A 12,893-nucleotide genomic window follows, 5' to 3' on the forward strand; every position below is an offset into this window, starting at 1 on the left:
ACAGAAGTCTGACGCTTTGATTCTGAGAAAAGCCTAGTACAGAGACTGACCGAAGGCACGATTGGTGGGAGCTTCGGTTGTGCAGATGCAGGTCACCTAGTCTCAGAAGCTACAAGCGGAACCTCCTTGCCTGTGGTCCTTGTGTCTGCTTAAGGTGGCGCCAGGGACCGGTGCCTTCAAGCCGTTCGGCGGACATGTGTTAAATAGGGAGTGCTTTATACCCCAGTAACCTCAGCTTCCTCTACTACGTGTTCTATTTTATGTATATGGCTAATTGCTGCCCATCGCCAGAAGCTGAAGACTTTGAGATGGCAGATCAGACATAGAATTCATGAGCGTAACAGAATAATGCATTTCTCTACAGGGACTGATGAGTTCAGAGACGCCATAATACCAGAAACACCTCCAGTTTCACCCTCATGTTACTCTGCTGGTCTATTGGCAACTTTCCCCCACCTCCCTCCTGGGAATGGGATGAAATCTTCTCTATAAAATCATTAGGAAGAAAAGTATATACACAACATGACCGACCCCTGATATTTTAATAGAAATACTGACCAAGTTTACAACACTTCAAATGCAAATCATAGGGAAAAGTGACTTAAGTACAGAATACCAAACACGACTTAAAATATAACTTGCTGCTCTAAGACAGGCTGAGCCGAGCTTGGAGCTCAGATGTCAGAAGGCAGGAGACATAAAAATGCTGTTTGTAAATCCTGGCTGTAGGTGAAGCTCCCTTCTTCTGGTTGCACTAGTAGGATTGGTCCTGAAACCCTATCCTGACCTGCAGGCAGCTGCTCTGGTCATAACCCTCTGCAGATACAGCAATAGCTGGGGCTGCCTGGGTGAGGTTCAATCAGTTCCCCCTATTAACTCCAAGTCAACATGATCTTTCTTAAGCAAGCAGATGGGGATGGGTTGAGTTACTGGTGGAAAACCTGAAGATCCTACCAACCCATCAGTATCACTCCACCTTCCAAGTGAGGCAGTGCTGCAGCTTCACCAGAATCTCCTCCCACAAGCCTTTCCTGCCACCTCACACATGTGAGCTGAGTCTCCTATAGTTGTCCCATCCCTCCAATGCTCGCCCCCCAACAAAAGTCTAAAAGTCAGATAAGCTTACCATTCATAAGGAAAGTCCAGAGCAAAAAAAACTTGGTTTTGTGGTGGTGATATTAGGGATTTTTAATTAAAAAGCAAACAAAACCACACAGGAACACTGTTGTTTACTTTGACTAGAGTAATGGTTGCTGGAGAAAAATTCACCAAAGTCCTGGGAGGGGCTCAGTTGGTGTTTGTTCAGAAAAGCCAGGCTGCCCACATACAAAAATCCTAATCACTCATGTTTAAATATCTGCTGCTTTAAATTTATGTAATTAAAAATATATATATACATATATATTCTATTTGCAGTTGCTAATGTATCAAGTCTTCTCCCTCCTAACCCCATTTATACCACACACTGTGTACACACTTCTTTCAAACACTGGTTTGGTATTTAAGCTGTTCACTCCCATTTCCAATAAAGGTAAAAAATAGAGAAGCACAAACTATACAGCTGCACAATATACCCATATATAAAATATTTCCAAACAGCTGAAGTAAGGGGATAGAATATGTACCAAAAGAATGAATAATTCTATTTTTAAAATCTGAGATATTTTGATTTGGGACAAGTACAACTGACTGCTAACTATTTAAAGCAAAATCCTGTTTTTGTACTGTATGTAGATAAGGAACCGAAGCCCAAATCCCTGCTTCACAGTATTCTCTGGTGAGGACAAGGGACTTGTGTTGAGAGTTCATTCCTTAAGAACCAAGCTTTATTTATTTACAAAAAAAAAAAAAAAAAAGTTGGGGCAAGAAGGAAGACAAGTTTTACACAAAAGTACTACAACGGTAACTCCCTTTGGTAAAAAGTGTAATAAATGTCTTGTACACCTGTTCACAGGTACTAAACCTGAAGCCACATAGAACTATGGTACACAAGAAGCTAGAGCAGTTATGCTAGCACATCAAAGCATATTTCTTTTAATAAAAAATTGACAGTATGTACATTATTTACAAAAAAAAAAAAAAAAAAGAAAAACCAAGTTAAAATTGTGTTTGTGTGTGTGTGTGAGTAAAGCTGGTGGATGGCACTAGGGTAGACTAGTAAAGAAGCAGGTACAAAACAGTTCCACGGGAGCTAAAAAGGACGACTGATTTGAATTTGTTGAGGCTGAGAACCAGAGGAGAGAAGAAAGGGTGGGCAGCAAGCTTTCATCAGGAATCAAATCCACAAGATGATCAATCCCAAAGCCAAACTGCAGGTCCCAGAGAAAACCTAATGGGTGATCTAGATGTGCTCAAGTGACCAGGAGAAAAAATCCAATCCAGTTTTTTTTCCTTTTTGGGGGGAAGAGGAAAGGAGCAGTGACCATCAGAGTTACAATCCATCTAAGCGTTGACTCCTCAAGTCTGTCAGTCGATGCTCGCCCATCCAGTCCAGGTGTGAACAGCATCCGGTTCCCTCACTGAAGGTCGCCCCAGAAGGCTCCAGTCTCCGCTCTGCTGGTGTGTGCAAGCTGCGTGTCCCTGTGCTTGCGTGGGTTTCCTCCCCTCCAGGGCAGGCTAATACCCAAAACCCCTGGGAAAAGTTCCAACTCCGGCTTTGTAAGGGATCACACGTTCCTTATATGTAGCCCACTTGGTGCCAGGTTGCACCAGCCACGCACAGATCAGGTGGCCATGTCCCAGAGAGGCCCAGTGAGGCTTGAAAGGCATCTTCCTTGTTTCTTCAGTGTGTGCGAGTACACGCGCCCCCCCACACACACCACCCCCCTCCAGTTATCTGCTCTGGCTTTGCAGTTACGGGGTTTTGAACACTGTGCCATATTTGACACGGTACTTGTTAATGCTCACAAAGTGCAGGGTCTCTGTGTCACAGGTGGTGGTGCAGGGCACCAGGCCCTCCAGCCCCTCACCCATAAGCCACTTGCTGGTCTCCGCTGCCATTTCACGGGGCACATGCTCCTTGGTCCATTTATCTACCCAGGCCTGGAACCTCTGATGTAGCCGCTTGCTTACACGCTCATGGGACTGAAAAATAGAACAAAGAAGAAATCCTCCATGAACTAGGACTAAAAAACCCTTCAAATACAAAATCCAATTTTCTTCTAAAGTAGCATAGGAAAGATGTGGGCTCAAGTTACAGATCATAAAGCCCCCAGAGAAATGCCAACCCAAGGTCTGGTCAGAACTAGCTCAGTGCTTTCTCGATTTTAGTCTGCAGCATCACCACGTGGTGGCGTGTTGGGGAAGGAGGAGGTCTTGGAAAAAACGTATACAGAGTTCCTTGTTTCCATCAACCTGTATTTTTAAACCAGCAACCCAGCCGATTCTAATGTACCCTGAGTGAGACAATGAGGCTGTTGGTCATTTCTGTCACAGCGCAAGGCAAAGGGTTTAAAACCCACTATCCCTTCCTGCTGTTATCCCACTCTGTCCATCAGATTGTTGGGCACAGCAGATCTTCAGTGGAGGTTTTTTGTTCCTACCTCCAACGTACTTGTTGGTGCCCATAAGCAAGGAAGGGAAGGTGATACAAAGATGAATTAGGTGTTTCCCAGCTCCCTACATCATTTGAATCAGACATGCAGACATATAACACACAGCACCGAGAGAGAAGTACATTAAATTGCCCACCCTGTGCTTCCCACTTGAATGTTCTGTAGTCCTTTGATCTGCCTCCCAAACCTGGTAATAACCCTTTCCTGTTAACAGACATACCCCTAAGCTTCCCAGTTACTCAAACAAAATAAACAAAGAAACAAAATTAAAAAACAAAAACCACCAGGTAGCATCTTTAATGTTCTCCTTTCTCTTAACCTCCCCACATCCAATCATTAGCACATCCTGACAATTATATCTCCAATCCTTTTTTGGCATATAGCATGGCATATGGGATCCTAGTTCCCTAACCAGGGATCAAACCCATGCCTCTTGCACTGGAAGCTCCAGGGTCTTAACTACTGGACCACCAGGGAAGTCCCTCCAATCTAATTAAAATCCCTCTACAACCCTGGTAGTCTGGGCAGTCATCATCTCTCAATTGGATGAGCAGTCTCGTGAGTGGTCTCTGCCCATCCAACTTGGTGCGCTCGCTCACTCCCATCAGTCTACATCTTTGTCAACAAAGTCTCAATGTACCTCAAAATCCAAACCATAGCCTGTAAAAATAAGTAATGTGGCCTCTGCCCACCTTTCCAACTTCATGCATCCCACTTCCCCTATGGCTCAAAACACGATGATGTTTTACTTATTTTTTAAAGGCCCTGCCATATTTGGCATTTGGGATTCTAGTTCCCTGACCAGAGACTGAACATGCACCCCCTGCACTGGAAGTGTGCAGCCTCAACTACTAGATCACCAAGCAAGTCCCCCACAACTGATGTTAGTTTTTTGAACACGTGAAGTCCTTTCCTCCCTCCCAGCCTTGCACCTGCTTGTTTCCTTTGCCTAAAAAGTACCAACCCAACTCTGCACCAGGCTGGATCCTCACCACTCTACAGGCCTCAGGGGTCACCTCCTTAGAGAGGTCTTCCCAACAAAAGCAGGGCTCTGTGTCCCAGTCACCCTTGATCACCTCATCTCTTTCCTTGGAAATGCACATCATCACACTACCTTATATGCTCTTATCTCGTGGCTGTAGTCTCAGGCACAATACCTGGTACATAACAGCACTAGGACTTTCACATGTGAACACAGACAGGACTCACACAAGCAATACTACCAGAAGTGTGAATGCTGGGAGTAGCTTCACTAGAAGCTTCTGTTCACTAGAAGGTGCTGTTACTGACTAAGCTGTCCCCCCACAAATTCACAAGCAGAAATCCTAACTTCCACCCCTCAGAATGTGACCTTATTTGGAAATAAGGTTGTTGCAGATACAATTAGTTAAGATGAGCTCATACTGTCGGAGGGTGGACCCATAATCCAGTATGGCTGGCGTTCTTTAAAAAGGGGGAAATTTGGACAGATGTACACTTAGGGAGAACACCATGTAAAAATGAAGGCAGAAATATTCAAGCCCCGTAATGCTGGTGATTGCCGGAAAACCACCAGAGGCTAGGAAAGGCAAGAAACAGATTTTCCCTCACAGTCCTCAGAAGTTTCGAAGCAATTCTGCCAACACTTCGACTTTGGACTTCCAGCCTCTACAAGTGTTAAGATAGTAAGTTTTTGTTGTTAAGTCATGCAGTCTGTGGTACTTTGTAACAGCATCCTGGTACTGGCTGAGGAGGGAGGCGTGTGGAGAAATTCCAAATACTGGTTCTCACCTGATGAGCCCGCAGCAAGGCGGTCCTCCGATACATGTAGTCCTCTGACTTGATCACATATACCATCTTGTAGGAATTCAGCTTGAATCTACACTCCAGTTTATCCAGGCTATCTGCATTCTCCATGGTCTTCTTGCTGTTTCCTTCCTTCCCTTCCTTTTCCTGCTGCTCTCGACCACGCTGACACTTCCGGATCCGCCGCAGATTCCTACAAAGCAGCAAAGCCCTGCAGTGTGAGAGTTCCTCCAGATGCAGATCCCCATGAATGCCCCCCAATTTTTCCTTCTTATATGCCTTCATGAAGCTGATCACAACTACATACATTTAAAAAAATGTTCAATGGTTTCACTGTTAAAAAAATCTTTTTTCAACTGCAGAGATACATGGGATAAAAGGTAGAAATTGCCAACTACCCCTTACCCCAATTCTCAAAATCCCACTTGCCTTGGCAGGGGTAGCCACTGTTGGCAGTTTGGGTTTTTTTTTTTTGATTGCTCAGCGCTTTTGTGTAATAAAGTTTTATTAAACTATAAAGGAGACAGAGAAAGCTTCTGACATAGGCATCAGAAGGGGGCAGAAAGAGTATCCCCCTGGCTAGTCTTCAGCTGGATGTTATATAGTCACTGCTGCTGCTAAGTCGCTTCAGTCGTGTCCGACTCTGTGCGACCCCAGAGACGGCAGCCCAAAAGGCTCCCCCATCCCTGGGATTCTCCAAGCAAGAACACTGGAGTGGGTTGCCATTTCCTTCTCCAGGCAGTTTGGGTTCTTGTTTTTTTAAATCTATTTATCTTTGGCTGCGCTAGGTCTTGGTGACCCCACGTGAGCTTTCTCTAGTTGCAGCGTTGGGGGCTGCTCTCTAGTTGTGGTGCGCCGGCTTCTCACTGTGGGGGCTTCTCTCGTCGTGGAGCACGGGCTCAGTGTCTGTGGCACATGGGCTTAGTTGCCCCTTGGCATGTGGGATCTTCCTGGACCAGGGATTGAACTACTGTCCCCTGCATTGGCAGGCGGATTCTTAACCACTGGACACCAAGGAAGTCCCGCTGTTAGCAGTTTTGGCTTAAAATCTTCTAGGTCTCTCTCAATTTTTCACTTAATGCCATAAAGGTTTTATTTTTTCATTTCATTAAACATAGATTTGTGTCATTCTCTTTAGCTGCTACAGAGAAATATGTCTTAATTTAACATTTCCTTAACAGGAATCAATCAGGGCTCTTCACCTGAACCACAGAGCACAAAAAATTATTCAAATGTCTATTTTTTCAGTTCTCCCAAAGACGGTACATAATCAGTGCCATTCTACGTATGAAAAAAGATAATTCACATCAGTGGATGCCTTGGCAGGTATTTAGAGCTTATCCCCTCAACAACAAGCAGAGAATGGTTGTCAGCTTGACAATTCTATTGTTTCCTACACTTTGCTATTAAAAACTGCTTCAGTGAATATCTTTGTGCATATACATTTCCGTAGAACAGCATTTCTTTGGTCCAAGGACTGTCGGAGGGCCCAAGACATTTTTGAGGAAGTTGTGAGATCAAAACTATTTTCATAATACTAAAACATTGTCTTTCTTTCTAAAAAAACAAGACACAAAGTACTAACATTAGCATTAGCGGTATAAAAATAACAGTGATTAAAAAAAAAGCTGATGGTGGCACCAACCTCCTTAGCCATCTTTGTACTCTTTGGCCACATACTGGCAATTAAACCAAAAGGAAAGCTGGTCTGACTTAAGAATGTCCTTGTGAAGCAGTAACATTTCTTATGAAATTAAAACCCCTTATTTCACATCTTTTTAATATGCTGGGTGATGAAATGGGAACTACATATAAAGCACCTCTGTATGCTAAAGTACAATGCACTCATGAAGGAAAGCACTTGAGCACCACTTGAACTGCAAATGTTCACACTTTTTACCCGGAAGAATAGCTGACTAGCCAGTCTGGGATGTTTGGCAGATATTTTCTCAAAAATGAACAAGGGAGCCTGGTACCTCAAGGAAAAACAACTGAGCATATTTGTTGTTAAAGATAAATTTTCAGATTTCAAGTAAAATTCTGAATTTTGATAAATTGGTACCGGCCAGCATGACAAGTGACAACTTCCCACTACTTAAAGATGTGACTGATGAAGTCAACGGCAATATTAGTAAATGTGGCTTTTTTTTTTTTTTAAATGTGGCTTTTTTCAGGGGTGGTGTGGAGGCAGGGGTGGGAATATTGTAAAAGGAAAACATGTCAACATATGGTAGGTCTGCATAACTCAGTGAATTCACATTTTCCAAATAACTGACTGTATGAAGTTATAAAACCATGCAAGAAAAAATTCAAAGTACAAGATAAGCGAATGGATTTTGACAGGCTTGTTGGTATTTTCAGTGATACTGCAACTAACCTTTAAGAAACTACTACTTGGAGAGTTTTGTTGTCATATCAAAGAATATCTACAATTATCTGAAAGGATATGAAAATACTTCCTTTTCTAGCCAGATTTTCTTCACATAGTACAACCAAACAAAGCAGTGCAACAGACTGAATACAGAAGCAGCTCTGAGAGCCCAGTTGTTATCCCAAGCCAGACATGAAACAGTCACAAAAATGCAGAGCAATGCCACTCTTTTCACTAATTTGAAGCACTGTTTCATTAAAATTCTATTTATGAAAATAACATGGAATGCATCTAGTATTGTTTTTTAATGAATTCATAAACATTTTTCAGTTTTAATTTCTAAATGTGATAAATATTACTATATATAATTCACATAAACAAGAGCTTTGGCGGGTGTTCAATCTCTAAGAATTTAAGGGTTTCAAAGAAAAAGACTGAAAAATAACCTCAGCTGTAATAATAGCTGTAAGGCAAATTATTAAAAACCAAAGGTCCAGGGTAAAGTCTTCTGCATTTTAACTGCTCTGATCTCAGAATGATTGTATCAATATTTCCCCCTCAAGTATGTGAAAGTCGCTCCCCTCTTCCCTACACCTGCTATAATACAGTTTACAAATCTTTTAAGAATTTTGCCAATCTGGTGAGAAATATACGATCTTATGTTTATTCGTACTGTTTCATAAGCATGGAGACTAAATCTGTTTTGTTGAGAAAGGGGCCTGGCACAGAGCAGCTGCTTGAAGTCTGCTAAATGACTCAAGGAGTAGAAGAAGCTGGCAGCGTCCTTCTGTTCACACCTCTTTCCATGTTCCAATCAGGAATGAGTCTAATCACACTATCATAATACCTTTCTGGGAATATAAGACATGAGATTTCAATTCCCAAACTTTGGAAAAGGAAGAAAGCTGCTCAACTACAGCAAAACCTGTTTTCTACTTCTGCAACTTTGTTTTCATCTTCAGATAGAGGTCCAACATACACAATTTCCCCATATACAGGGAGGAAATTTCAAAAATTCTGCTAAGAGCAACACAGCCAGCCTAACTAAGGCTGCCATCCTTTGAACACCTTGCTTACAAGGTTGTCCCCTGGGTGGGTTCTGGGACTGTGGATCGTGGGAGAGTTTCCACCATTCTCTAAATGCTAAGAGTGCCTCACTGTACCTAAACTGTTTGTACAAAGTAAATGGAAAGCTGAAAACCCGCTTTCCTTCTGGAAGTCTGGAATTTTGGTACAAGTTAGGCAGAGGGTACTTACAGGACTAACAACCAATAAAAAAACTCACGTCACCAAGTCTCCAGCAAGCTTCTCTGGTAGGCAGCATTTCAAACATATTGTAATTTGCTGCTGGAGGAATTAAGAGTGTCCTTGTGACTCCAATGGAAGCCACAGACTCTCTAGAAGCTTGCGCCTCTGATTTTTGTCACAGGCACCTTCTGCCTTTGCTGATTTAGCTGTGTATCCTTTCATTATGGCAAATCATTACTGTGGGTATGACTGCATCCTGTGAGTCCTCCCAGTGAATCATCAAACCCTGGAGACTCTGACACATATTTCTAAAGGGAAGTTATTACTGATTCCTAAAACTCTTACCTCCCTGATGCTTGGGCATACGCTCCAGGTAAGAGCACGGTGTAAAAGCCACACAAACTTCAAATTACTGTCCTCGGTAAATAGAACAATAGATAAAATGAAAACTAAGAACCTAAAAGTGAGCTAACTCCTCGTTCCTGGACACGCAGAAAGAAGTGTCCTGCTGCCGATACACGACATGGTTCACTCACCGTGGGAGAAATACTGGTTTCCGTGCCAGATGCTCACGAAGCTCAGGAGAGGTAGTATCAGAATTCATGTATCGCTCCACGTAGTCTGACCAGCGCTAGAAGGGTGAACACAACATGGGTGTGGGGAAGGCAAAAAACCTGAACTCCAACCTCAACAGGTGGGTTAGCAAATTCTATGACTGAAACGTCTGAAATCCTTAAATTTCAAGATCAAAAAAAAAAAATCTCTTCCCATAATGACATGCTTGTTAAGTGGTACTGAAACACAGTTTAAAAAAGCTGTGAGAATGCAAAACTTAAAGCTTCTCTGAGACACTTTAGAGTTATCAGAAGTCGTAAATGGTAGCTCACTGACAAGTTTTATTTCCCCACAGAGGGTTCTTGTAAAGAACAAAATGTATAGTGGCAAATGTTTGAAAATCAGTACCTTTCACATCAAAATCTGAATTTCTGGAAACTTTTTAAAAAAATTAAAGATTCGACATCCGTATTCCCATAAAACAACTGTCTCCTCCCCTCCATATGCCCTCAATGTCTTGCACGATGCTTGCCTCTCTCATTAATATTATCTGCTAGACCCAGCTGTGACAACCGACTCACTCTCCATCTACTCTGTGGGACTGAACTCCTGGCTCCATCTATCCCAACAGAAAGTAAACATGACTCAAAAGAATCAAGATAATACTGGGCAGATGGCACCTCATTTGCTGTTTCTTACGCTTTAGGAGAAAAACGAGCTGCCAACCATGAGATTTCCTCTGAGGAGAGGGCTTTACTAAAAGCTAGATGAGAGACTGCCATTAATTCTAAATATCCACCCCCCTTCCCCCCCCAAAAAACAAAAATCTACCCCCAGGCAGTCTCTTCAGTCGAAGACATGGCTGACACGACCTATACTTCAAGCATCAGGTCCTGACCCTTAAACAGGCTAATGCTGGCTGGGCTTCTAGCAGACAGTCCCTACGCAGACTCTCAGAGCACAACATACTCTCAGCACAGTTTCTGCAGTATGTTCATCCATACCTCTGCTTCTACAGGATCATCCGAGTTCTCCTCTTCTGTGTCCAGAAGCTCAATTGTCAGCTGAACCTGGCCTTGGCTCTGAATGAACATAAGCTGCAAATAAGAAACCTTAGTGTAAACAAAAGACCATCTCCAAAGCTGTAATTAGATTCTCAAGGGTTGAGAAGTGGGGAGGCAAGAGAGTTAAAAAAAAAATTTTGCTCCAGTTGAAGAGATGAGGAAGATACTCAAAAGCTTAAGAGGTGATTAAAAGGCAAAGGTTGTTCATCTTGCTACCAGCAAAATGAAATATAAGAGCTTCTTGCTGACATTTCATGTTTCATACTTCTTGAATTAGCTAAAACAGTAATCAATATCAGAAAGTGCTCAAAAGTCAGAACCACAAAACGTCAATGCCATTTCACTTGATAATCTCATTTATGGAACTTAATGCAAAGATGTAAACAAGTCTACAGTGTTTTTTATTTTTTTTAAAAAGAAACTTCCCATACCAAACTGAAGTGGAAAACATCAAACAGATAGCAGCAATCACGTTTCACCACAATAAAAACTACCCAAGAAATCACACATACCATGGGGTAAGGAACACAAACCATCAACATTAAGAAGTGATCTGTTGCAATGAAACCAATGATATTTGAAATTCTGAGTTTTGCTAATATTATTTGTGTGATTTTTTTAAAAATTCATATTTAAAAGCAATACACTGATAGGGGCAAAACCAAGTCATGTTTTGCACAAAAGAAGTATCAAGTGGTGATGGCACACAGAGTTCCCTGCTGGGAATCCCAGGACTCTCAACGCCCTTATCCTGAGGAACTGCTGCAGATAAATCAGTATCGGATTGATCTCTATCCTAACCCCACAGTGATAAGAGAACAGACTCTATGTTTTCACTACCTTTAGACCATCAAAGCTTTGCACCTTGTTTTATGTCCCTGGAGAAGGCAATGGCATCCCACTCCAGTACTCTTGCCTGGAAAATCCCATGGACGGAGGAGCCTGGTGGGCTGCAGTCCATGGGGTCGCTAAGAGTCGGACACGACTGAACAACTTCACTTTCACTTTTCTCTTTCATGCACTGGAGAAGGCAATGGCAACCCACTCCAGTGTTCTTGCCTGGAGAATCCCAGGGACGACGGAGCCTGGTGGGCTGCCGACTATGGCGTCGTACAGAGTCGGACACGACTGAAGCGACTTAGCATAGCATGCTTCAGTGTCTCCAAGTTTACAGTCTGTGGGAACTTGAATAGAATTTGTATCCTACTCTTAACATGAAAACTGTATAAATCGTAATTACATTGAATTGGTTCACAGTGCTTTACTATATCCTTCTACTTCTCTGTATACTCATTCTATTAATTTTCGAGAGTTTGATACTGAACTTATCTACTTAAAAATATAATTATAATATATAGTGGAACTGTATGTAACCTTGTTCTATATTTTCCAAACTTCCTGTAAATGTGTTATCATACTTTCATAATTCAAAAAAATTAAAATTAAAAACATAAAAAAGATCACTATCAGAATTACATGGTAAAGATCAGAGATTAAAAAAAAGCTTGAGAATCATTTATTTCAACATTCTTCATTTTACATAGGTAAAAACCTAAAATTCAGAGTTCTGATTTCTCAAGGCCACACAGCTAGTCAATAAGCAAACAGAACCAGAAACCAGTTCTGGTTCACAGTTTTTCTAGAGCAGCCTTTAAAAACTCCTCTTAGCTAATAAATTTTTTAAAATGACGAGAATATAACATATACACATATAAACACAAACATAATTACTTTCAAAATAGATTTGAAAAAAACTGTTTCTAGGAGTTTGCTAAAACCCCCTGGATTTAGGATGAATAACCTAGAGTCAAGATCTGTCCTATGGCTGTAAGGAAGCCACCCTTCAAAGTAATACTGAGAAGAGCATCCTCTACATGCCTAAAACTGAACTCGATTTCACTCCAACTGGCTCCTCACGTGTTTGACACATATCTTGCTAGGTCCTTTACCATGTGTTCACCCCAACTCTCTGACCTCCGCACCACTCCAAGGCTTGACTAGCTTTATCATTAGACTGCCCACGTCCATCACCCCAATTTGGTAATGGCCTCCAGTTGTAAATATGCCTCGATTCCTCCCCTTCTCCTTACTCAGTGCTACTAAACTGATCTTCCTGAAAGCTCAAATCCAGTGGGCTATTTAGTCCTTAAAAATGCCTCACTGCTCACCAACCACAACAAAATTCACACCTCTTACTTACTATGGCTATGAAGATCCTCTACCATTTGGACACCACCCTCCTCTCCTTTTTCTACATACCTCCTTTGCTTCATTCAACTAACACAAAGTCAAGTCACTGAATGCTTGCTATTTATC

At 42.0% G+C, this 12,893-nt stretch overlaps 1 protein-coding gene across 6 annotated transcripts in view; it reads right to left on the reverse strand.

The window, feature by feature from the left end:
- Positions 1-1,808: 1,808 nt before the first annotated feature.
- SIN3A (SIN3 transcription regulator family member A) overlaps positions 1,809-12,893 on the reverse strand; it is a 66,837-nt gene continuing 55,752 nt past the window's right edge. For all 6 annotated transcript variants that reach the window (XM_086363877.1, XM_086363880.1, XM_086363878.1 and 3 more), the window contains 4 exons: positions 10,518-10,610; positions 9,495-9,589; positions 5,325-5,532; positions 1,809-3,084 (listed from right to left, as the gene is read on the reverse strand). In XM_086363877.1, coding sequence (XP_086220003.1) covers positions 2,854-3,084; positions 5,325-5,532; positions 9,495-9,589; positions 10,518-10,610 — 627 coding nt within the window. In that variant the 3' untranslated portion in view covers positions 1,809-2,853. The remainder of the gene's footprint in view (positions 3,085-5,324; positions 5,533-9,494; positions 9,590-10,517; positions 10,611-12,893) is intronic.

The sequence above is a fragment of the Bos grunniens genome, chromosome 21 (genome assembly GCF_055505025.1).
Source record: "Bos grunniens cultivar Pamir isolate PY7600 chromosome 21, Bosgru_T2T1.0, whole genome shotgun sequence".
Taxonomy (NCBI): domain Eukaryota; kingdom Metazoa; phylum Chordata; class Mammalia; order Artiodactyla; family Bovidae; genus Bos; species Bos grunniens.